This window comes from Alexandromys fortis, unplaced genomic scaffold, assembly GCF_014885135.2.
Source record: "Alexandromys fortis isolate MF-2015 unplaced genomic scaffold, M_Fortis_MF-2015_v1.1 scaffold_5, whole genome shotgun sequence".
Taxonomy (NCBI): domain Eukaryota; kingdom Metazoa; phylum Chordata; class Mammalia; order Rodentia; family Cricetidae; genus Alexandromys; species Alexandromys fortis.
Window position 1 is genome coordinate 3,885,169 of NW_026067924.1, and position 24,891 is coordinate 3,910,059.

The 24,891-nt window shown below is 41.8% G+C and overlaps 1 protein-coding gene across 6 annotated transcripts; it reads left to right on the top strand.

The window, feature by feature from the left end:
• The first annotated feature begins 280 nt into the window (after positions 1-280).
• On the top strand, positions 281-24,891 carry Slc35b3 (solute carrier family 35 member B3). Of its 6 annotated transcripts, none has more exons than XM_050142429.1 (11): positions 303-384; positions 3,784-3,870; positions 4,706-4,993; positions 6,078-6,199; positions 12,703-12,857; positions 14,190-14,297; positions 16,600-16,664; positions 18,701-18,793; positions 19,204-19,315; positions 21,097-21,166; positions 23,482-24,891. In XM_050142429.1, the coding sequence occupies exons 2-11, from the start codon at positions 3,868-3,870 to the stop codon at positions 23,630-23,632; spliced, it is 1,167 nt and encodes a 388-aa protein (XP_049998386.1). In that variant the 5' UTR covers positions 303-384; positions 3,784-3,867; the 3' UTR covers positions 23,633-24,891. The 6 variants fall into 6 exon arrangements, with proteins under 6 accessions (XP_049998388.1, XP_049998389.1, XP_049998386.1 ...); XM_050142428.1 differs by having other exon boundaries at positions 306-384; positions 16,567-16,664; XM_050142431.1 differs by lacking the exon at positions 3,784-3,870 and having other exon boundaries at positions 281-384; positions 16,567-16,664.

A 24,891-nucleotide genomic window follows, 5' to 3' on the forward strand; every position in this document is an offset into this window, starting at 1 on the left:
GGTAGTCGTTGAGAAGCGACCTCATTTCTTTGGATCAAAGGACGCGGGCTGGGGAGAGGGAACAGGCTGTTTCCGGTTCGAACATTCTGAATATGACCTCCTTGACACGCATCATCAGCTCACCGCCTCGGATGTGAAGTCAACTGCCTCGCGGACGGACGAGCTGGGCAGAAGCAAGAGCTTGGCCCAGCCTCAGAGAAACGAGCGTGCGCGCAGGGTAGCGGCCAAGAGGGCGGGCAAAGGGGGCGGGGCCGCGCCCCTACGCATGCGCACAAAGACGCCTAGGCGGAAGTGGTGCGCGGGGGTCTGGCGGTGTGAAGACCTTCCGGGAAGGTGGCGGCCGCGGTGGCCAGCCCGGGAGCAGGATCGGAGGCGGAGGAGGAGGTGACAGCGGCGGAGCTGGGAGGGGATCTCGCCAGGTGCCGTCAGGCAGGACTGGGGTGGGCGTCCACGCCGTGTCGGCTGAGAAAGTGGACGCTACCGTCGGGGTGGCCCGGGCGCGCGCGGACCTGTTGGGGATAGCGGGGGCGAGCGCTTCCGGAAAGAGCATCCTCCGGTCCTGGCGTTAGACCGCCGCCCCGGCTCCCCTAGCCTGCCGTCTGGGTTTGGACCGTCTCCCGGATTCCCTAGACCGTTTTTTGCTGCTCAGAGCTACTTCCGGGTCTGTGTCCGGTCCTCCGGTACCCCGCGCCTGTTTGTCTTGCCACGAAGAAACTGTTCTTGCAGAGCTATTAAGTTTATGTCGCTGAAAGCCCTGTGTGTTCTTTCCGGCTTTGCAGCTGACTTCTCTTCTTGAAAAGAAAAGAAAAAAAAACACAGAAAATTTTTGTTGGTATGCTAACAAGACTTGTTTGGGTTTTTTTTTCTATATTTTTAAAAAGTATGTCTGCATTTCTTCTACGGTAGATTATCAGAATCGACTTAGTTAATGTTTTTCTTATAAGTGAGTTGCCATAGTTTGAAACTTGGGGGAAAAAAGACACTGCTAGCACTTGGAAATATTTTAGATAGCATTACTTGTGCGCAGTGTATAGACTAAATCCTGATTTTAGTCCCTGACGGGGAAAGAGTTTCAGAAATCACCATTCTCTCACACTTCGTGTGATGAGGTATAGATGAAATCAGTCTTGTTTTCTCCTTTATGATCTTATTCCACAAACTGTCATTCGTGCAGAGCGCACCCGAGGCATGAAGACAGGGCATGTCACCCGAGAGTGACAAGTTCCAGGCCTTGTACAGCATAGGTTTCCTTCGCATGCCACCTTTCTGTAATAGAAAACGTTTCTGTTTACTTCTTTCTATAACGTTTCTATTTCTTTCATGTTAGAAAAAGAACTAAGCCGAGGCCAGCGAGATGGCTCAACACATAAGTGCACTTGCCACCAAGCCTGGTCCCCAGAACCCACAAAGTGAATGGAGATAATCGGTTTCCCCCAAGTTGCCCTCTGACCCCATCTGTGATCTGTGGCGTATACGCACAGATTTTTTTTTAAAGAAATAATCTCAGATAATTTTTATTTTAGTATGTCTTTATTAGTCAACATCACCTATTTCTGATGGTTTTTTTTTTTTTAGAACTGAAAACCCTTTCTTTAATTCCATTTTCGCTGTTATTTCTACCTTCATGTGCTAAAGTTAAGTGTTTGTTGGGTTTAAGAGACTTAAAGCAGAAATCCATTTTAATGATTTCTTCCTGTTTTAGTGTCAGAGGTTATTTCAAATTTCTTAAGCAAAACAAGGTATTAATTGTTTGATTACTTTTAATCCTTTTTTTTTGAGACAGGCTGATGTCAGATTCCTTATGTAGTTTAGTCTTTTCCCCTGCAACATAAGGACTTTGTCCCATGTTCTTTTTAGGTTTATTTGTGTGTGTGTGTGTGTATGCATGCATGTGTGCATGTATGCATGAATGGGTATATATATGCAGGAGAGGGGTCTCACTCCCTCCTGGAGGAAGAGTTAAAGGCAATTGCAAGCCTCCTAACATGGGTTCTGGGAACCCTCTGTAGGAACAATAAACATTCTTAACCACGGAGCCACTTCTCCAGCCCTAGCTCTGTGGCTCTGATTCTTTAGATAACAATATCAGCTATTAATATAGGAACAAGTGAGGTACAGATACCAGGGATCACAGTTTGAGGGTGACGGCAGTCTTTGTCAGTCATGTAAAACTGCACACTGAATGCCAGGCTTTGAAAGGGCAGGTTTTGTGGCAGTGAGGCATCACTTAAGTAATTACTGTGAATCCATTTCATTGTTCATCACAAGTGCGTCCTGGGAAGTTCGGGAGAGATGAGTAGTGTGTTGTGCACAGTTAAAAGAAAAAAGTATTGTTGAAGGTGCTGAAGGTTACCTGCACGTGCATTCTAGAGCTGGAGCTCGTCAGGCTGCAGGGGAGTGAGTGTGAATGATAGCGTGGTGGAAGAGAATGGAATAAAGTAATACTGGTCACATGTTTACAAGAACACGAGAGCCCTTCAGCTCAGCGGCTTGGGTTTTTGCAGTGTGCTCTGGTATCATATAATAGGTAGGCAATGGAAGAGACTATTGTAGAGCAGAATAGGTGGGAAATCCAGGTCCCTGCTTCCTCCTTCCTGCTGCCTGGCAGGTGAGTCAGCTTCAGCACACCAGGCCGCTTCAGCAATGTTTCTGAAAAGCTGGACAGTGAAAACTAACGTGCATGGGCTGTCACACTGTGCGCAGTGCACTTGGACAGTTATCTCATAGATTCTGCAGAATGTCTTTACTCAGCAGTTTACTTTTCCCCGTAGAGGTGGAGAGCCTGAAGCTCAGAGAGACTGCTTTGCCCTAGTCTCCTCAGGTAGCATCAGAGTTCAGACCCCCAAGTTCCAAACCATGGGACTGCTTTCTTGTTCTGTTGACTATAGTTAAATTGGTGCTGTGTGCTTGGCATTTAACTATAAGCATTTCAGAAGAGGGCAATGTTGGGAAAGAGTTGCCTTCTGGAGACATATTCTGCTGTCAGTACGAGGAGGAAATTGATTTTGTAAGACTCGTTCTGTGTGTGTGTTTGTGTGCCTAAGTATAACATCATCATCTGCACTCTCCTTCTGGTTCTGTCTGCTGTAGACTTCAGTTTTGCTGAGCAAGTTTGCCAACACCATGGTCCTTTCAGAAGTGTATCCAAGTGAGATAGATGTGAGCTGGAGTTCGAGGCATGTCTACTAGGCATATAGATAAAAAAAAAAAAAATCCATGCCAGATACCAAGACACAAAGTTGTCACAAAGACGGGGGCCACCAACCCTGAGCCTAAATACGACCTAAAGAAAAAGCCTCAAGCAGAAAGGACACCATAAGCATTTGGAAGTATTCTGCTCTCGGGAATGGCTGAATGGTTGGGCCTTTTATTGAAAGAAATCAGGGAAGAGAGCTCAGAACCTTTGTTTATTTAAAGGTGGCCTGTGCGCTGTTGCTGTGCCTGCCATAGAATATAGGCCTGAACATTGTTTCCTCAGCACTGAAACACGGCACAGTTGGAGAAGGACAATTTAAAACATGCTTATTATGAAAACTGTGTATCAAGGATGTTCTGCAACATGGCATAAAAAAATCTAACGGAGATGATTGCAACACAGCAAGGAAAGCCAGAATAAGGAAGAAAAGCATGAGGAGAAAAGAGCACAGACAATAAAAGCTTATAAAAGTGTAGCCATAAGGGGCAGGTGTCCCGCAGAATAAATGTGTTGGTGCCTACATATCGATAGTCGTGATTGTGTGCAGTGCCTTGCCCCTTGGTGTGACTAACCAGTTCTCTTTTTAGGGTACAGCTCAGCTAGCTAGACGCAGTCACCGAGAGTGGACTCTTGTTCTTGTCATTTCCAATGATCGCACGACAGTTTCTTTCATGGTAATTTTTAAGTGAAGCCCCTGTCAAAATTGTCCTCTCCTGCCCTGGAGTCCGGATTTTCTCTTGCTGGAGCACCAGCTGTGAGGCTGCACAGGAAGACAGTCTTTCCATCCTGTGCTGCCATGATTTCCGCACTTCCCTTACTACTTACATGGAGGTCATTATTTTTGCCTTTTGTAAGTGCAAAGAGAAACCTAGCAGTCGTCAGTGGTGCTTTCACATTTTTTTCACTGCCAACACACACACACACAGACCCCACATTTTTCTGCCGTTAAATTTGGATCATTTTCTCCACAGGGAAAGGAAGTCTTCTCAGTCATGGTTGGTAGCCCACGCTTTGTAACCATAGTGTTTAAGCCACTAAGACTTCTCCCGTCCTAGCCAGCCTGGGCTACAGACAGGTTTTTCTTTCAGTTTGAGGAATGCTGTTGCTAACCTGTTTGGCTTTAGTTTCAGAGCTTACCTAGCAAATGGATTGCATGGTTGTCAACCCTTAAGCGTCACTTTTTCTTTATTCTACTACAATATTGTCTATAATTTGAAAATATATTTTTATTTCATTAGAATTCGATATGTACTAGATGATAAAATCATACTACCATATGTAGTCCTAGTTTTGCTTGCTATGGAGATGAATATGATGCTACCCGGTGATGGATAGGGTTGGGGAGTGCGGGTCTTGTACTTGCTTGTTTGGGGTGTGGGAAGTTAACACTGATACTCAGAGAGACTCAGCTGTGTCTGTAAATCGTATAGTGTACATGTTAGATTATTTGAGTCTGATACAGCTTCATTGGTTGTGTGATTTACCATAACTGCTTATTCCCTCTTCTAGGTCCAGCCAGCAAAGGAAAGACAGGACCTAGCATTGGAAACCAGCAAAGACAAGGTCACAGACCTTGAATGTGGCAAAGCAAGAACAATGGACCTCAAGTTCAACAACTCTAGGAAGTATGTCTCCATCACGGTGCCCTCCAAAACCCAGACAATGTCACCACACATCAAGTCAGTAGATGACATTGTGGTGCTGGGCATGAACCTCAGCAAGTTTAACAAGCTCACACAGTTTTTCATATGTGTGGCTGGAGTTTTTGTATTTTACCTAATTTATGGATACTTACAGGTAAAAAGTAGTCCTTTGTTTATAATAGTGTTAGTTATTTTAGCACTTAATGTCCATGTTGGTTTTAACTATTTGTTTTTACCATGATATTTTTATTTACAGGCTACCAGTTTTCTCAGAGCTTGAGATTTTTATAGAACAATAGCCTCTTAAAAGGACTACTAAAAGTAAAGAGCAAACTCTCCAAGGCTAACTTTAAGATGTAGCAGAACAGGGAGGCAGGGTTAACTAGTCTTGGTAGAAGCAGTCTCTGTAGTGAAGCATCCCCCATTACTCACACAGGATGGAAAGTTCAGATCATTCTATTAAAAGTAAACTAGTTAACATTTGTAAATACTCTTGTTGACTTGTTAAAATGGCTGAGTAGTCATTAATGAACCTGTTACTTCACAATATAATATTGTATGAAGGAGCTCGGAATCTAGCTCTTTGATAGTGTTTGCCTAGCAGCCACTAAGACCTGGGCTCATTTCTCAACGTAAACAGGACGACACATGGTGACCCATGCTTAGAAGCTTAGTGTTGTGGACACAGAAACAGGAAGCGCAGAAGTTCAGTGCCACTGTAGGCTGAGTAGGATTGGCCTGGATTGCATGAGACACTGTCTCAAAACAGAAGGGAGGGAGGGAAAGAGGGAGGCAGAAAAGAAAGAGAGAGAAACAGAAATGCACACTGTGTAGAGAAATTAAACTTCTATACAAGGAAGGTTTCCATCTAATCTGTGACACATAATTTTGAAAATGCTGTAATATGACCCATATTCCTGATGAAAACCAGCTTGTAGATGCCTGGCTTTTACTGAAGTAAGCTGTTTGTGTGAATTCTGGAATTAGCCACCCACTTTGTTAAGGACAACTTTAGTTTTGGTCTTTTTTATGTCTTTAATGAAGAAGCATAAGAAGACATTGCATTTTAGTTACTTCTCTGTGATTTTCATGCCTAAGTCATATAAAGTCTAGTGACTTGGTGGGAGTAGGTGGAATTGGATGGAGTATGGCTTGCTTGCTTTTAAAATATACTCATAACAGTTGACTGAAAGTTGGTCTCTGCCTTGAATTTAACGACATTCATTGTCTTCTTACAGGAGTTGATATTTTCAATGGAAGGCTTTAAGCCCTATGGCTGGTACCTTACTTTAGTACAGTTTGCATTTTACTCCATATTTGGCCTCATAGAACTTCAGCTCATTCAGGACAAAAGGAGAAGGTATGTGCTGCGCTTACCTGCATCGGTTGAATCTGAAAGAAAACAAAACAAGGCCAGCATGCCAACTGTGTATGATTCTACATTTCCTGCTAACATCTGATCATGAGTTTTAATCAATATAAACTACTTGCGTAAAATAATACATCTATTCCTTTATGCACTGGAACAAAGTAGATTCCCCCTCTTTTAAGTACAGTGTCACAAAATCAAGCCGAACATGGGTCAGTTCATGGTTAGACACACTCCCTCAGAGAGGTCAGACGTACATTTTCATGACCTGACCAAGGAAGACATGCCTAGTGAAAGATTTAAAATGCACCTCCATCACAGTGGTAAGCAAAAGGCCAGTGTCAAGTGTCTAATAGTTTTGAAAGTGTTAGTGTTTTGTGGGCTCTATCCCCTGACATTGTCACTGAGTGTCTAGTGGTTGAAATCTGCGGTCTTTTTTAATGAGCTAATAGTAAGGGTTTCATTATGGCATTCTCATGTACATGTGTCATCGTAGGATGTTCTAGTTCATCTCCTCCCACACCGTGCCCCACGTCACACCTGCCCCACTCTTGCTGCTTTCTTCCCTTACCTGCTCTCTTGTCACAGGTGTTTGATTGCCCTGTCCATCTCCTCCCCTCTCTTCTCTGTTGTCCCCTTTCTAATTTCAAGTATGAAGCTCCATTCTGTAGACACACCTTGTTTTCTTCAGCTGTTCCTAGGTTGTTAGATGTCTGGGCTAGCTATTGAGAATAGTAGAGCAGTAGACGTGGCTGTACCAGTACTTCTGCGGCATGCCATCCTTCAGTGGATGAGGAGAGCCATAACTGGGCCATAACTGTTTTCCATAGTGGTGGTGCCAGTTTTTATTCCCATCAGCAGCGTATAAGCATTCCTCTTTCTCCTCCTCCCCTCCAAATTGCCATGTGTTTTCTTTATGATAACTGGATTGAAGTGGAATCTCAAAGCAGGTTGAATTTGCGTTCCCTTAATGGCTAAGGATGCTGCCCATGTTTCCAAATATCTCCTGACCATTCCCATTTACTCTTGAGAAGTCTGTATTTGATTTCTTAGCCCATTTCTTACTGCATGATTTGTGTTAATGGTGTTTATTTGGGAGGGGTAATACATTCTAAATTTAATCCCCTGCCTGGCAAACTTTTTTTTCGCCCCATTCTGTAGGCCGTGTCTTCTCTCTGGTGTTTGCTTTGCTGAGCAGGTTTTAACTTTATGTGATACAGTGTGCCTGTTCTTGGGGTTCCTCCACCCTTCTGGAGCACCTTCCATGATGTCACTGCCCATACCTGTAGCTTGAAGTGCTTTCCTCCTAATAGTTTGAGAGCATTATGTCCTATATTAAAGTCTTTGATCTATTTTTAATTCTTTTTCTTTTGAAAGGTGAGGTATGGATCTGGTTCTATATGAATGTCCAGTTTCCCAGCACTGTTTGTTGAAAGGGGCTGTCATTTCCCATTGTGTGTTTTCACACCTGTATGAGTTTCCCTCTCGGTCTTCTAGTCTGTTGGTCTATGTCTGTTGGGGTCCACTGTCATACTTTTATTAATATGGTTCTATAGTACAATTCACCGTGATACCCCCAGCATTGTACTTTCTATTAGGAGTGCTTTGAGGTCCTTAGTGCTTATGAATGATTTTTAGGAGTGTCTCATGTAGTGTAAAAAAAAATGCATTAGAATTATGATGAGATTGTGTTGAATCTGTAGATCACTTTTGCTAATACAGCTGCTGTCACGATGTTAATTCTGCCAATCCAATGTCTTCAGGTTTTCTTTATTGTCTGTAAGTATCATTAGAACAGTCTTTCATGAACTCTTGTTTAAGTTTATTCCTTGGTTAGTGGTGTGTTTTTGTTTTAAATAATTATAAGTGAGATTTTCTTCATTTCTTCCTTAGCAAACTTGGTTTTGGTATACAATATTCATCAGAAGACTCTTTAGTTTGAGTTCTTTAAATATAGGATAAATAATGTTCTTTAAATATAGGATCACGCTGTATACAGATGTGGATGATTTGACTTTTTTCTTTCCTATTTGTATGCCTTTTATTTCTTTCTCTTCATGCTCTAACACGCATGCTCTTTTACTTTTTTAAATGGTATTATGCATGTGAAACAGTGGAAGAAGGAAGAGAAAACTCGAGCACCACAACCTGTCTGCGAGTAGTTGGAGGACACATTAAGCGCTACAGCCTGTGTGCGAGTAGGTCTGAGGACACCTTGATTTTGAGCACTTTGAGTATAACGTTGACCATAGGTTTACGATCTAGAGACTTGAATTTCTTGATGTGGATGTCTTCTATTGCTAGTTTCTTACGAGTTTTAGTCATGAAGGGGTATTGACTTTTGTCTGTGATATTTTCTACATCTATTGAGATGATCTGGTGATTTCTGTCTGTAAGATTATTTATGTGGCGTATTACATTGATCTGTGCATATTGAGCCAGCCCTTTTTCTCTGATATGAAGCTACTTTATCTGTTAAATCCATTAACCAGTGTTATAGTTTAAAGTTTCCTTGTAGATTTTTAGTTTGAATGACCTGTCTAAAATCTCCCTATTGTACTCAAACTTTAGTGACTTTTTTTGTCTGTTAATATCCATATAAAATCATGAGCTACAGTGTTTGGTGCCTATTTATTTACAGTAGTTATAACTGCTATTCAATTGTTCCCTTTGTCAGTCTGAGAATCAAAGGATAGAAGTGAACCTACCAAGCACATGGAAACTGAACATAAGCTATTGTAGTTTTTTGGTAGCTGGTAACTTGAAATCCAGTTAAGATACAAGTAATAAAAGTCAGCATATAGTAATAAAGGGAACAATTGAACAGCAGAATCTCTGCAATTGTGGGCTGGGCAGACCTTCACCTCCTGTGACTCGTTAGATAGTATCCCCTGGTGTCACTAGAATTCTGCTTGGAGGGGGCTAGCAGGTGTGCTACACCGCACAGACCTGTACAGACAAAGCACCTTCTGTGCTATGTAGCCCACTTGACTGTTCCTCGCCCTCATGGAGGGATGCAACTGTGGCTGCCAAGAAGCCTCCTGGGCCTTCAAAGTTCTCAGGTCCTCCAGCAGGCTCTCTGGCATGTCGCTGTTCCCTAGTTTTAGCCCACCCCAGATAGCTAAGTTTTAAACAGTCAGTTCCCAGCCACTGCTCTCCTTAGGATTCCTCTCCAGCATTGACCGATCTGCCTGAGACATCAGTCTTCCCAAAACCTACCACTGAATTGGAGGCTCTTCCTGGCCTTGTCCCCAGGGTGGAGCTGCCTGTGTCTTCCCCAGCACTGACTTCCCTTTGGATGAGCCTCTGCTCCACCCCCACCCCCATTCCCATCAGAAAACAACCTAGCTGTTTGACTTAGCTCCATTTCTATTGGTGTATCCATCACCTTGAAATAGAATCCTTTTTATATGGCTGTTTCTTCACCAAGTCACTCTGAGGCTGCTGCCTTCCCTGAAAGCCCAAGGTTTCTGTTCTTTTAATTGAGGCAATTTGTTCTTTGGCAGTTTCTCACGTGTATGCATACTCTCACCAACCTGCCCAAATCTCTTTCTCAGCCTGTGAGCTTCCCTTCTCCCTACAAGTCCATTTTCCACATTCTTGTCTTGGTTTGGAAATCTGTTCTCCTAAATACTGAAAGAACATCTTTCATTCTGTTAAATCCAGAATGCTTATTTGAAAATCTTTTAAATTAGTAACCATGTAGATTTGAAAAAATGCTTTGGTTTATCTTTAACGGCATATAAAACAAAATACAGTAACACTGTGACCATAAACAGAAGGTAGTTAGGAATGTGAGCATGAAATTTGGGGGTAAATGAAGCATGTTCATGCTTTCATTGCATCTAAGATGCATATATTCATGTATCTGTGGGACAGTTAAAAGATAATAAAGACAATCCTGACATTCCATCTTTTATAGAAATGTTTAATGCCTCAACAATCATGGCTGGTTATTTTTCTACATTATTGGTTTGGAGCAATACATAGGTAACTATTCAGTTTTAAATATTCAGATCCATTTACACAAGATTTTTACTGGAAGAATCTAACAATTTTCTTTATAAATTTAATTTTATTTCCCAAATTCTGTTGCTCGTAAATTTTTGCAGCCATTATAGCTAAGTACTATATCATCTTTATTGTTTTTTCGTGCTCTAAAACTCCAAGATAAAATGTGGGTGATGGACTAGAAAGTAAGTAACTATCATTGCCAAGACTAATAGTGAGAGGCTGATGATCCATTATCTCTTGGAAACCGCGGCTTCAGGGTGGACTTGAGGGCACAGTTCCTGTAGTGGAGTTTGAGGAGGAAGCCTCTCCCTACACGAGCCAGCCAGATGAGATGTGGTGTGGGCTCGGCAACCTCAGCTTTCTAGCCATGTCACCCTAAAATATTTGAAAGTAAGATAACTTGCTTTTGATTTAAACATAGAAAGATTCTGAAAGATGAGTCTCTAGACTTAAAATCAGTAGTTGTGAACTGAAACTATTTCTTTACGAGGCACAATGTTTAGAGAGCTTCATCCAGCCGCAGGGCTCCTTGTCTTTAATGTACGTGATTTCTGAATTCCCATGACGGTTGTTACTTCTTTCAGCCTTTGACCTGTAGTCTGCTTTGTTGATTTCTCTGCCTGGGTCTGCATAAGTGATGATGTGTCAGTACAAGCACAGGAGTTTAAAGATGATGGGTTTAAACGGGCTTTGCTTCTCTCAGATTCTGTCAAGACTTGGGGAGTCTCTGAACTCCCGGCTTGCTTGGGAGTGTGTTTCGGGAGTAATGTCACAGCTCTGATGCGCAAAACATGGTTCTGTCATCCCTCACCAAAAAACTTTTTAGCCATTGTCTGACTTTGGGATACAGGAAATACACGATTTTGCATTGAAGGACTTTCTTTTCCTCACCATTATTGAAGAAGTTGTTGAGGAATTAAATAGAAACACCTGGAATCCAGGAGGTAGGCTGATGAGATGCAGCTTCCTCATCACCCATGAGGAAACAGGACCTGGAGGAGGGCTGACATTTTTATAAGGTCATGTAGGAAGTTCCTCTAGGGGTTGGCCCGCTGTGGCCCTGAGCTCCTCTCTGCCTGTATCCTGCTTCCGTAACCATTCCTCAGAAATTGAATGAATGGAATTTTTCCTTTCTGGCCACTGTTGTTTACAGCTGTCTTTGAGGAAATATGGTGACTGGTTTTTATACTAAGCTGGTCAGACTTAGGACAAGGACAGTGGCTGGTCAGACTCCAGGGACATCAAGGAAGGACAGTGGTAGTAATTGAAGGATACCCGTTCTTGATGGTGGATTTTAAATGGTGGCTCCTACATTAGAACTTAAGTAGGAAAAGCCTCAACACTGAAAGGTCAAATAATGCATTTCAATAGAATTTTCCCAACAAATTAGTGTACATCTACTCATATAAAAGATGTAGAGTGTTGGGAGTGTAGCTCAGTTGGTAGAGTCTTTTCCTAGCATGCCTAAGGCCATGGGTTCATCACCAGTACCACTTAGAGCAGGCTTGGTGGCACATGCTTGTCATCCCAGCACTCAGGTAGTAGATCAGAAAGCTCAAGGTGTCCCTCAGTTACATATGGCATTTGAGGCCAGCCTGGGCTAAAGATCCTGTCTTTAAAAAAAAGAAAAAGTTAGAGGAATTACATGCCTTTGTGCCTGATTTAAATGCCAATACAAATGTGTAAATGTAAGTAGGTTATATCTAAGTTTACAGCATAATCAAATTATGTGACTAAGGCTTTTTTGTGTCCATCATACAGTATGCCACATTATTACTTTAAACCATTATTGACTCCTCAGATATATGCCCATACTGATGACTTCCTAAAGATACCAAATTCAAAATCTCCTTCGGACAAGCCTGGTAGAGCCAGAATTAAAAGTTTAGAGGTTACAAGGACAGCATCAGAAACATTACCTGAAGCTGGTTATTGTAACATGGAAAATAGAGAACACTATAGTAATAATCATGTCTGGAGTTGTGAAGCTCATGAGCTTTCTCTAGAAAAGGTCTTTGACTGTTCTGGTGGTTACAGTTTTCCTAATTCTGGATGGAAAGTTAAGAAACAAAAGCAGTTTAAAAGTTAATTTACAACATTAGTGATTAGGGCCTTTTTACCATTATAGAGGCCCATATTTTTTTCATCATCTCTCACTTATTCATTAAATCAAGATAGTTGTTGTCTATACCCAGAGCTACTCTAAGAAAATCTTTGATCAGCATTTATACATCAGCTAGAATCCCAGTGAGTCTCTTACTGTTATACACACAGTTGAGATACCTCATTGATGATTTAGCAAAGTATATTGTGATTTTTGTCACTGTACAAGTAAACAGTGGTACAATATGAAAAAAATGATTTTAATGTATATTCCAGAAACATTAACCAGAAATAGAGAAGCACATTGTAAGCCATCATCTTTAAAGTACTATGAAACTGGGTCCCACAATGAAGGTTTTAAAAATTGTCTCTTCCAGAATACCAGGAAAAACCTACATGATAATAGCTTTTCTAACTGTGGGTACTATGGGCTTATCAAACACTTCCTTGGGCTACCTGAATTACCCCACCCAAGTCATCTTCAAGTGCTGCAAACTGATTCCTGTTATGCTAGGAGGAGTTTTTATTCAAGGTACAGTAATAATATGTTTTGTACTGTTTGAAGCGCGCAGCTGTGTTGTGGCATCTGGCATTAGGAAAAAAGTAAATGTCCACAACACTGTTTTTGAGCATTCTAGACATTGTGATAGTAAAGCATCTTATAAAAATAGGGTGTCATAAAAATATTGCTATTAAAAAAATATTGCTATTTCTCTAACATACTGTAGTATTTGAATTCATAATTTGGACATGAGAGAAAAGCCATTATTTTATTTTATTATTTTATCTTGGAACTTAATGCATCCCATAGTGCCATATTCACATAGTGAAGCCCATCTGAATGGGCCCACTTCTTCCCTGACTGAACTGGCTCTGATGGTTTAGAGCAGCTGAGTCGAGCTGGATGAAAAGAGGAGGCAGCTGGAACAGTAGGCATTGGAGCAAGTTGTTGCTTAGTCCCTGTCTTGAGGCTCTTCCCATTGTGAAGGGCTCAGGCAGCCTGCTCTCAGTGTGTGCATCAAGATGCCTTCCTGGGTTGACCTTTTACAATGAAAATGTGTCAGCACCTCACTCAGAACACAACAGAATAGTGGTTCATATGGAAATAAAAAACCTCAGTCTCTTAAAAATTCTTACTAGGCACATGTATTTCCTTAGAATCTTTGCCAAAAGTTAGAATACATTAGGCAGAGGAAAGGGGGTGAATTCTCCCCTGCCTAATTTTCTTCACATAGTGTTTATCAGCTGAAACGGTGTTTAGCATAGCCAGACCTCTTCCCTCTGTAAACTGACAAGCTGCAGGAACATCTGTAGCCTTGTAGTTATTACACATTAACTAAAGGACAAACTCGTCTCTCCACATAGTTAAAATTGGGTAGTATGCCTTTTACTTTTGTTACTTTTCACCAAACTGCAGCCACACACTGTGTAAGGAAGCTTTGGTCACCAGTAGACTGTGTATGCATTTGATCCCATGAGATAAGGTTGCCCAGTGACATAGCCATCTCAGTCTGTTTTCGTGTCTGATGACGTCAGACAACAAAATCCCCCTCGGGTGCATTTTTAAGGCATATCCTCACCATTAAGTGGTGAGTGTGTGTGGTTTTGTTTTATGTTTTGGTTTTTTTTTTTTTTTTTCTTCCTGTCAGATAAAATAAGATCTCGTTCTGTCTTACAAGATCATGGAGTGCCTGATTTAGTCTTAACTCACCTGGGATTGCTGTGCCTTGATGTGAGTGTTCTTTCTGTTTGGGCATTAGGCATGAACGGCACATCCCAGTTCTGTGTGGTGGGGCGCTGTGATCTGACAGTAGACTAGGTCAGTGTCTGTAGAATGAGCCCGGTGTCCTTTTGTCTTACACAGGAAAGCGTTACAACCTTGCAGATGTGTCTGCTGCAGTGTGCATGAGCCTTGGCCTGATCTGGTTTACCCTGGCTGACAGCACCATTGCGCCAAACTTTAATCTCACAGGTGAGGAGTATGTTTGTATTCCTAAATTGTATAAGCATTTCACTTCGAATAAGAATGTGTACGTTTTCGTGAGGACTTTAAATGATGCTGTGAGGTCGGTGAGTTTCCTACCTAAGCAGGCTTTCAGAGTTTCCCACCTGTAGTAAAAGTAGCAGTGCCCTAGGATGTGACACTGTTGTAGGGCCTGACAGGAGGCTCCCGGGTAAAGCCTTCACTGTCGGACACAGGAGAGTTGAGATGTGTATGCTGACCTGCACATACATGCAGGAGCTGTGGGGAAGTCACAGTGGAAATATGCATAGAGCTGTAACTCTGGCTTAGCATTTCCTCCATTGTGGGATATGCCTTTTGTCAATTAAATTTAGATTTTTTCAAAAGACAAGTAAGTATTAGAATATGTCCATGGCAAAGAATAAGCATTAGATTCATGTTTTTATTTTCATGACCATGCAGATGAATCAGAGGTTCTCAACCTGTGAGTCATGATCCCCTCGGAGGGTCTAATGACCCTTTGACAGAGATCACATAGCAGATATCCTGCATAGCAGATATTTACATTATGATTTACAGCAGCAAAATTACAGTTATGAAGTAGCAATGAAGATAATTTTATGGTTGGGGGCATTTACTATATACACACTATTTTCCTTAAGTTAATAAAAGAATTTTACCAAGAACACAGTGTCATCCCAACATTCCTCTTGACGAAAATAGCATTTAAATTTTCTAGATAAGAAAAACAAAAGGAAGAAAATGTGTAGGAGAACAGGGGAAAGGCAATATTGGAAAACCAGGAAGCACAAAGTATAAAATAATCATTTCTATAATGAAAATATGTGTTACATTAGCTTCACAATTGTTGTCAAGAACCAGCCCATCAGTCTAACTGGCCCCAGTTCACCAGCCTGAGCTAGTATGTTGAAATAGAACCATTGGGCCTCTGGGGCAGCCCTCTCACAGCCACAGTCCCGAGGGAACTTGCTGCCTCAGCTTCCATGGAAACCTCACTGCTTAACTTCACACAATGCTTATGGTCGCAGCTATTGCCTTTAGGATCAAGAATTATCAGGAAATCTTCATTTTTCCCATCATAGACTGTCATATCAAGTGTATACTTGAGAACAGACACCATCGACTCTTCTAGCTATAAAAACAAAAGTTTAGAAGGCACAGGTTTGCAGTGAATTTAAGTGGTGTAAAAATGAGGCCGAGGATGAGTGAATTGCAGACCCTTTACGCTCTCCCATAAGATGGCGAGAACACTGACTCATAGAGAGCTGGTGGGGGGAGAGATGGTAGAGGATGTGGGAACAACTTTCCGTGCTGTTTGAAGCTTGACTGTGCAAGACTTTGACCTAACCTGTGGTCAGGTTACCAATGCTCCCATGTGATTGACAGCTATGTATTATTTCATTTTACACACTCTATCCTCATCCTGTTTAAAATTAGCCCTTAAGAAATCAACCATGCTATGTTTTGGAGTCCCAGATACACAGTGTTTCCTGCTGCATATCGGATATTTGCATACGATTCATAACAGTAGCAAAATTACAGTTGCAAATAGGAATGAAATAATTTTATGGTTGAGAGTCACCACATGGAGAACTGTATTAAAGGGTTACAGCATCAAGAAGGTTGAGACAAGAAAGCCTGCAAGCCCCCACAAAAAAACAAAGATGGAACTGTGACACCCGTTCCTCTGCATGTGAAGCTCAGAGGCAGCCAGGCCTGTCCTCCTGCACACCTGCATGCTGCTTCCCAGGAGAAAATGCTATCACCTAGACTCGATTCCATTGAACCTGTCACTGCAGCGTGTGACAACTTAATATTGTCCACATTATCCCCATGGACATGAAAGGGAGGCTTGCTCGTGTGAAGAGTCCCCAAGACAGTTTGGCTGGCAAGCTAAGAAAGGCATTGCTCTAGGTGCCTCTGAGACAGTGTGGAACTAAAGGGTTGGGCATTCCATTGTTTCTCCAGATCCCGAGTCTTAGCTGCACTTTCAAGAGACACTGCCTGAAAAGTGTGGACTTTATTTGGCACGATGCTGAAGTAAGATTCTGGTGGTGGCATTAGTTTATTAGTGTCTGTCTTTTTTATATTAATATCATCACCTATGTGCTTACAAAACAAGTTATAAATCAGAATATTCAGCATTCCAGCCAAATGGGATTGACAGTCGGCTTTTGATTTGTAGCCCAGTTAAACTTCCTGGCCAACCTTGCTTGTAATTGATATGCTCAAAGAGGACCGTTGTCTTCTCCCTAAGGTGTGATGCTTATCTCCCTGGCACTGTGTGCAGATGCTGTCATCGGGAATGTCCAGGAGAAAGCCATGAAGCTGCACAATGCTTCCAACTCTGAGATGGTGAGCACCCCAGTGCTTCCCTCCTGTCTGGAAGGTGCATGGCTGATGTTGTTAGATGGCTTCAGTGTCAGAGACTCGATGTGCATTTCAGTCCACTGTATCCTTCCCGGAAACAATGCTAGCAATAGTGTGGAAGGTTGGAAGAGAGCCCAGCACTGCTAATAGCTTGTTGTATAACTGATCAATTTTTTTCTTGTTGATTTCTGTAATCTTTTATCTGTTAAAAGAAACCTCTTTGTGACATTGTTTTCCTTCTGTTTGTATTTCTCTTTGTGTTGCTCTCAGGGTGGAAATTTATAGTTCTTATTGGTCCAACTTCTCTTTTTATTGATGGCTTCTGGCTATGTGTCAGAAGGCCTTTCCAACTCAAGATTTTCACCCATGTTGCCTAGTAGTTTTATTATTTCCATTTTTTATTAAATAAATCCTGCTAAAACCCAGTTCTGTTTACTGAACACCCCACCCTTCCCACTGTGACTTCTGTATCTCACATCCTCACACGGGTCAGAATCGAATTCTCTAGAATTGATTTCCACCTCAGCCCACAGAGACTTGAACAGCTTCATGAATTTCTCATCGCTAGGACTCACCACCTTTGTTCCTTTTCGAAACAGCTACCAGCGGTTACTTGTGGGTGCTCATACCCTTACGTAAATCAGAAACCCCTCCTGGGATTGTGACTGACATTAGCATTGAATTATAAATTAGTTTAGGGGCATGGCTTCTGTATGCTTGATTCTTTCGGTCTAAGACTAAGGTATGGCTTTCCTTTTATTCAAGTATCTCTTTAAAATATTTTTGTTTTATTTTTAATTGTATAATATTAGTGTGTGTGTGTATGCATGCATGAGTAAGTGTAGATACCATCAGAGGTCAAGATTCCCCTGAAGCTGGAGTTACAGACAGTTGTGAGCAACTCATTTTGAGTGCTGAGGACCTAACTTTGCAATCCACCTTCTTAATTCCTGAGCTCTCTCCAGTCTCTCCAGGTGTTCCTTTTAAATGTCTAATAGATTTAAAAGTATTCTTCAGATTAAAAATCTTCTGCTTTTGTTTTTATATAGGAGTGTGTGTGTGTGTGTGTGTGTGTGTGTGAGAGAGAGAGAGAGAGAGACATTGCAAGCACACTTGCTTTGTTAGTCACATAGAACACACTGCATTGAAGACATACAGGAGTAAGTTTCCTATTACTGTCTGGGCACAGCATGGGGCATCTTAAGTGACTTCTCAGTAGCAGGAACCTGAATCTTGATAGGTGTTTGTGTCACTACTCTTCATGGCTGAGGTAAAGATGGCCTCAGAAGTGAGACCATGCAGGTCACCTGCAAACTCAGGGGAGCACATAGGGCAGCAGGCTTTAAACTGAAGCCTCAGTTGTATCCTAGGTTACTCCATAGCTCTCCTTTGGGCCAAATTACAACCTCAGGCTTCAGTTGAAAACTGGGTGATAAGCATGGGATTAAGATTAGGTTAGCTGTGAGAGTCAGGAGAGTAGCCCACATACAGGGTAGCATAGCTACCTGTAGCAAGCATTTCAGTTAGAAACTGGAGGTACCCTTGGGGGAGCTAATAAATGAGTAAAAAGTGAGTGGAGAAACTAGAGTGGTGATTTTCCTATCTTTTGAAAACTCCGGTGTCCAGGACATTTTTCGTGTCTTGTAAATAACTAAGGACTTTGTCATATTTATGTTTATAGAATAAAATTAAAGTCTGCTTAAATTTAACAATCCAGAAATGAGTAAAATGAGTAAAATGTGAACAGAAATGGAAGGTCATGGATTTTTGTTACATAATACTGTGTGTGTGTGTGTGTGTGTGTGTGTGTGTGCGCGCGCGCGCGTGCGTATATATATGTACATCTGTATTTGGTATTCATAGCTATTTCTAGAAACTTCAGCCATAGGGCAATGATAATATCACTTTTAAAATGTTTTGTTTTGTAGTATTGAGTAGATTAATTGTTCCGTGTGTTCAAACCCTTCAGTGTCCCCTCTGGTGTGACAGTCATTTCTGTGCTTTACTTCTGCCTCCCCCAGGTTCTGTATTCGTACTCGATCGGTTTTGTGTACATTCTGTTGGGATTGTCCTGCACGAGTGGACTAGGCCCTGCAGTGGCATTTTGTTCAAAGGTAAACACTAATCGCATTTTAAAAAGTAAACACTTTACACTTAATAATTTTCTCTGTACTATTTTTGCCTAGTTCAAAAACAATGCTATTGTTAATAAATAATTTGGTCACTCTTCAAATGCAACATTACAGATCAGAAATGAAAGATCTTAGAAATGATTGATATTTAATTTTTTTATCCATTCTCTACCCTGTAAGTTAATTTTTGAGAAGTTCATAATGTACAAATCAAGGGTTTTTCATTTCATCAATATTTTCCCATTAAATAAAAACTAAATATTGTTTGCTTGGCTGCATTGTGGAATGACTTATTACTGCTCAAGAGGCTGATTCAGATCTGTGGCTTGATACCATAGGATACCTCAGGGCTTGCTTTGTGTTTTCCTAACAGGTCATTTTTCTTCTTGCAGAACCCTGTTCGCACCTATGGCTACGCCTTCCTCTTTTCTCTCACTGGATACTTTGGGATCTCCTTCGTTCTGGCCCTGATTAAAATCTTTGGTGCTCTTCTTGCTGTAACAGGTAGGAGACTTGCTTGGATTAGGAAGTAAACACTACAGTTTCTCATGTGCTTACAAACACAAGGGTATGACTTCATGCTTAAAAGGAGTACTGTTCTCCAGCTTGTGCTATGGTTTTGTCTTTTAGTTCCAAAGAAAATGATGTTTGGTCTTAATTTCTCATTTCGAAGATTGCATTTTTTTTCTTTGTGCAGTGCTGAGGCCAGACCCTTGGCCCTCAGCATGCTGGGCACGCACTCTACCACTCGGCTGCACCCCAGCCCTGAAGGCTTCATTTTTATGTCAAATATATACATTTTCATGAAAAATGTTAAGCACATTAGAAAAATTTGCTGTAAAACTATGATGGAATGAAACCCCTTCAGGGAAAACACTACCTTCATATACTTTTAATTGATTACGGAAATTCCACTCTTCTTGCACTTAAAATATGGCAGGTGCATTTTATAGTTTGCAAGTCTTTCACTGGGATGTTTGTTAGCACCAGCCCCAGATCACGGTCTCGCTTCCGCAGTGATGACGTGTCCGTGCCTGACAGTAGAGAGGACTGCAGGTTGTGTTTGATGTGTTTGGGAAATGCACAGCAGTGAGGGAACCAATGACTGTGTACTGCATCGCTCTCCAGAGCTGCAAATGCGCATTCACCTCCACGGTATAGGCAGAAATATTTTCACTGTCAAATAAGAGGCGGAGATAGGCATAATTGTAGCTAACACAGAGTCCTTCCTGTGTACGAGTCACCGTTCCGGACAGAAGTCTCACCGCAGTCCATGCACTGATTTAAACATGAATGTGGAACAGTTAAGGGCTTGGGTGACAACTTGCTAGAATCAAGATACCAGGCAAAGCTGTCTGTCTTCACACCTGCATCTTCACTGCGCCTCCTTGGTTGGCATGGTGAGAGACTGGGTGGTCCTCAGCACCCTCCTACCATCGCATCCTCCTGTGTGCTGGGCAGCAGGATGGAGTCTGAGAAGATGAAAGCCATAGTGTCCTCTAGTGGAAGCTTCCTCAAGATGCTGTACTCCTCGAAACACATTGATCACTTTTTTTTTTTTTTTTGGCCATATCCTGAGACTTATGAGCACACCTAAGTGTAGGAGAGACAGAAACATATGCCCAACTGAGTGAATGACTCCCAAAGGCAGTCGTTGCAGATCAGCCCTGGCTTGTGCTGAACGTAAAGTGCAGGAGAATAGGGGTGGAATAAGAGAAGCTGCGTGAGGGTAGAGACCTGAGTGGAGACATGTGGCTGCCCCTCTGCCTGGGCTGAGTTACACTGAGGTCAAAGTGTGAAGACAAAGGTGCAAAGGGCAGCACTGTCAGAATTGCTGTCCCTTTCCCGGAGGTCACCTTGACTAAATACTGTGAACCATCATGAGGTGTGTGACTGTGCATTAAAGGCTGGAGCAGGATGAGCAAGACATGGCAAGACCTGTCGGAAAAACACAAAAACCTGACGTTAGTGAACCTCTCACTTTGTTAAAGGGTAGCCCTTGCTCCACCTAATCATGTCTTTATGGGAAAGCCTCTGGTTGTGGCTGCTGCACCCCGTGGAGCTGATGAATACTTACACGGGTGTACGTAGATGTTAATTGGATCAGTGCCGGTTCTCTATGAAGCCATTAGCAACAGAACTTGGTTGGCTGTTGGTTGGTCAGTTGCATTGTCTCTGGCACCTTAGAGGTTCTGCCATATCCAGAGCTATAAATATTTGTGGAATAAATAATTTACAAATATTGCCAAGATAGTAAGGGACATCTAAATCTTCTTCCCCCACAGTGACAACAGGAAGAAAAGCAATGACCATAGTCCTTTCGTTCATATTCTTTGCTAAACCGTTCACATTTCAGTAAGTACCTTTTAATTCAGCAAGTGTCTCAGATTTAGGTGTCGTCTCTCATGTTCTGTCTTAAACAGCATTACTTTCTAACTTTTGAATTGCCTAGCCAAAGCCCAGTTGTTGCAGTGTGACTGTGTGAGAAAGGAATCTAGGATGCAGACTGATTGTCAGTTAGGTGTGCCTGCCCATGTGAGTGACTGTTAGGAGTGTGTAAGCCAGTGTGAGGACTGAGAGCAGGTGTGTACTCCAGTGTGAGTGTCTGTTAGGAGTGTGTAAGCCAGTGTGAAGAATGAGGAAGTGTGTGCTCCAGTGTGAGTGACTGTTAGGAGTGTGTAAACCAGTGTGAAGAATAAGGAAGTGTGTGCTCCAGTGTGAGTGACTGTTAGGAGTGTGTAAGCCAGTGTGAGGACTGAGAGCAGGTGTGTGCTCCAGTGTGAGTGTGTGTTGGTGCATGTTTCTGATTTTGGTGAGTACAGTGGTGTGCATGTGTTAAGTAAAGGATTTTCTTTCTCACATACAAATATATAATTTATATGTTTAAAATTTTTTCTTGTGAAGCCTTTATTTATGGCTGCTTTGCACAACAATAAACAATGGAAAAGTATTCTGTAAATTGTATCCTAATGACTTAGTGTGTGGCTCTTTATGAAAGTGGCCAGCAGTCTTTGCTATCTCTGTTTAAAAGCAGTTTGTTAAAACATAGGTCAGTAATTGGGATTTCAAACCTAATTTACAAATACATAATTTTAAATAATATTGTAAATTTTTACCAGTGTACTACAGGTCATTTGTTGTCTATAGATTACTGTTCTTTATGCCTGTGATAGTATATTATAATAATTAAATTATAATGATCCAAGCTGGGTGGTGGTGGCACACACCTTTAATCCCAGCACTCGGGAGGGAGGCAGAGGAGGGGATGTTAGTTCGAGTCCGGCCTGGTCTACACAGAGAGTTCACGGCACCCAAGACTGTTACACAGAGAAACCTTGTCTTGAAATCCTCCCCGCCCCCCCACCCAAAAAAAGATGATTCTCTGCTTCCTGCAGAATGTGTCACTTTTTAAAATTGTCTGTGTTCTACTTCCCTGGGACAACTAGGCAGAGTGCTGGGTTGAATGTATAATGTAGCCTTTGATAAATAGGACTCTGGCATTTAAAGTATAATCTTAAGTCTTCTGGTAAGGTTATACTTTGAATGTGCTAATTAAAAACCCTCAAGTTTAAATTAGTCTCACTTTTTGTAACTTTTATGTATATATTCAGCATAAATTTTTTGATGCTTTATATATGTAAATAGTGTGTTTTGATCAACACCATCTTCTACCCCACCCCAGCCCCACTTCTGTCCCAACTTCATGTACCCTCTTTGTTAACCATTGAGTCTACTTGGTGCTGCTAGTATGTGCATGGGTCTAGGACCATCCATGGGAGCGCAGGCAACCTACCTGGAACTAGATCCTGAAGAAAACTGACACTCTCCCTCAGCATCCTTCAGTTATCAATGCCTTAGCCAGGGGTGGCACTTTTGACTGCTTATATTTTTTGTCAACTGGACACAATCTAGAGTCAGCTTACCAGAGGGAATTAAGTTGAGAAAATAGCTCCATCCAGTTAGCCTGTCTTTAAGCCTGTGGGGCATTTTCTTGACTGATGATTGATGTATGAGGGCTAACTCCCTGGGCAGTGCCATCCCCAGACAGATGGTCCTGGAGTGTGTGAGAGAGCAAACTGTGCCAACCAGGAGGAGCAAGCAGGTAAACAGTGTTCCTTGACAGTCTGCTACAGTCCTGCCTTGAGTGCTCCTGCCTTGGTTTCTCTCTGTGGACTGGTCTCAGGATGTGTAAGCCAAAGAAAACCATTCTTCCTCAATTTGCTTTGGTCATGGTCTTTACCATACATAGTCGTGGAAAGCAGACCAGAGCAGACTTTGTGAGCCACTCTCTGTTCCATTTAACACGTGATTCTAATACTATTTTAGACCTCTAATAGCAAGTTGTGTGTGTTTGGTTGGTTTTTTTGTTTTGTTTTGTTTTTTATTTGTTCATTTTGCTTTTTCTTGTTTTTGTTATGTTTTGTTTTTGAAGCAGGGTTTATCTGTGTAGCCCTGGCTGTCCTGGAACTCTTTAGAACAGACTGGCCTCAAACTGAGATCTGCCTGCCTCTACCTGCCAAATGCTGGGATTAAAGGCATGCACCACTACTGCCCAGCTAAGAGCAAGTTTTTATTTGATTGAAATTACTGTGGACTGACTACCACGTGTCATAATTAACAGTGAAGTGTTACCATGTTAATTTTAATATCTAATTTTTCATTTCTTTTAGGTATGTATGGTCTGGCTTGTTAGTTGTTCTTGGCATATTTCTCAATGTTTACAGCAAAAATATGGATAAAATAAGATTACCATCAGTGTACAATCTGATGAACAAAGCCATGGATGTGAAAAAGTCAAGGACGTTGGCACAGACTGTGTAGGCACTGAGGTAGCCTACTTAAAATAGAATCCTAAGGGAGCAATCATTAATCAGTTGACTTTCCAAGGGATTGGGATAAAAACCAAAGGATTTGAAGACTGCTGTTGTGTGAGCCGGCAGAGGTTTGTGACGTCAGCCTCTGCAGAACACAAGCTTGACCAGCTCTGAAACAGTCCAGAGCCGCACCCAGGACGTGTTTCAGTGAAGTCAGTATGAAGGAAAGCGCTTGCTGGCAGTGTCCTGCGCATTTCACTGGAAATGGACCGTGTTGCAAGACTGATTGGAAATCCTCCCAGCGTGCAGCACGGCGCTGTGTAGTAGCGCACTGTTTCGTCCCCATTCCGTTTTGGTGGTGTTATTTAAATTGCTTCTCTGTTATAAGAGTGAACCGATGATTTAAAGTCTAGAGAAAATAGAATTCATTTATAAATAAAATTATCCTGTGATTTTTTAATGCTGTTTTAATAAAATTTGTTATTGAAGAAAATGGAGTTGGGAAGGCTTAACATGCTCTTTAAAACTTGAGTTTTCCACTCACAATGTAAAAATATTTTTGAGAGCACCCTTGTCTGTATGCACAGGGTAAAATGCTTAAAGGAAATACACTAGAATTACAGGGTGCCATGATGTGTGGCTTTAGTTTGGATGTTTTAAGTGCAGGGCAGACGTTAACATGTTAAAAAAAATCCTATTCTTCATATAAGAATAAAGTTTTCTTTGAATGGTGGAGATGAAGTGGGGTGCACTTAAACCTGGGTAGATTTGGCAGACCCAGACATTTTTTTTCTCAGACTCTAATATAATTTCAGAGTCTGGATAACTTAGATCTCTGAGGTTTCTTTCTGGCAGTTCTAGATGCTATGAAGTCCACACTCAAGATGCTAGCAAACCTGCAGGGCTGCCTCCCACTTTCTAGATGGCGTCGTCTTACTGTGTCCTCAGGTGTTTAGCTCTAATCCCATCATGAGGTCTCTACCCTCATGGCTCAGTCTCCTAATGCCGACACTGGGGAGTTAGGATTTTACAGGTGAACATAGGCTACATAGAGATTCAGATCATAGCCGTATTACTCACGTAGTTTCGAGTCAGGTTTAGTGCCTTTCCGTATTGATTTTTGTAATTGCTGTATGCATCTGCTCACTGTGTGTGTGTGTGTGTATGCACACGCACATACTCACGTTCAAACAATTACATGCGTGTATAAAAGCTGTTACCCTTCATTTTCAGCATAATCAATATGATTAAAACCCTTAGTGTTTA

Coding starts and splice junctions, on each gene's coding strand:
- Slc35b3 (XM_050142428.1), top strand. Junction 19,316..21,096: donor TGCTCTTCTTGCTGTAACAG/GTAGGAGACTTG, acceptor CTTCCCCCACAG/TGACAACAGGAAGAAAAGCA. Junction 21,167..23,481: donor GCTAAACCGTTCACATTTCA/GTAAGTACCTTT, acceptor CATTTCTTTTAG/GTATGTATGGTCTGGCTTGT.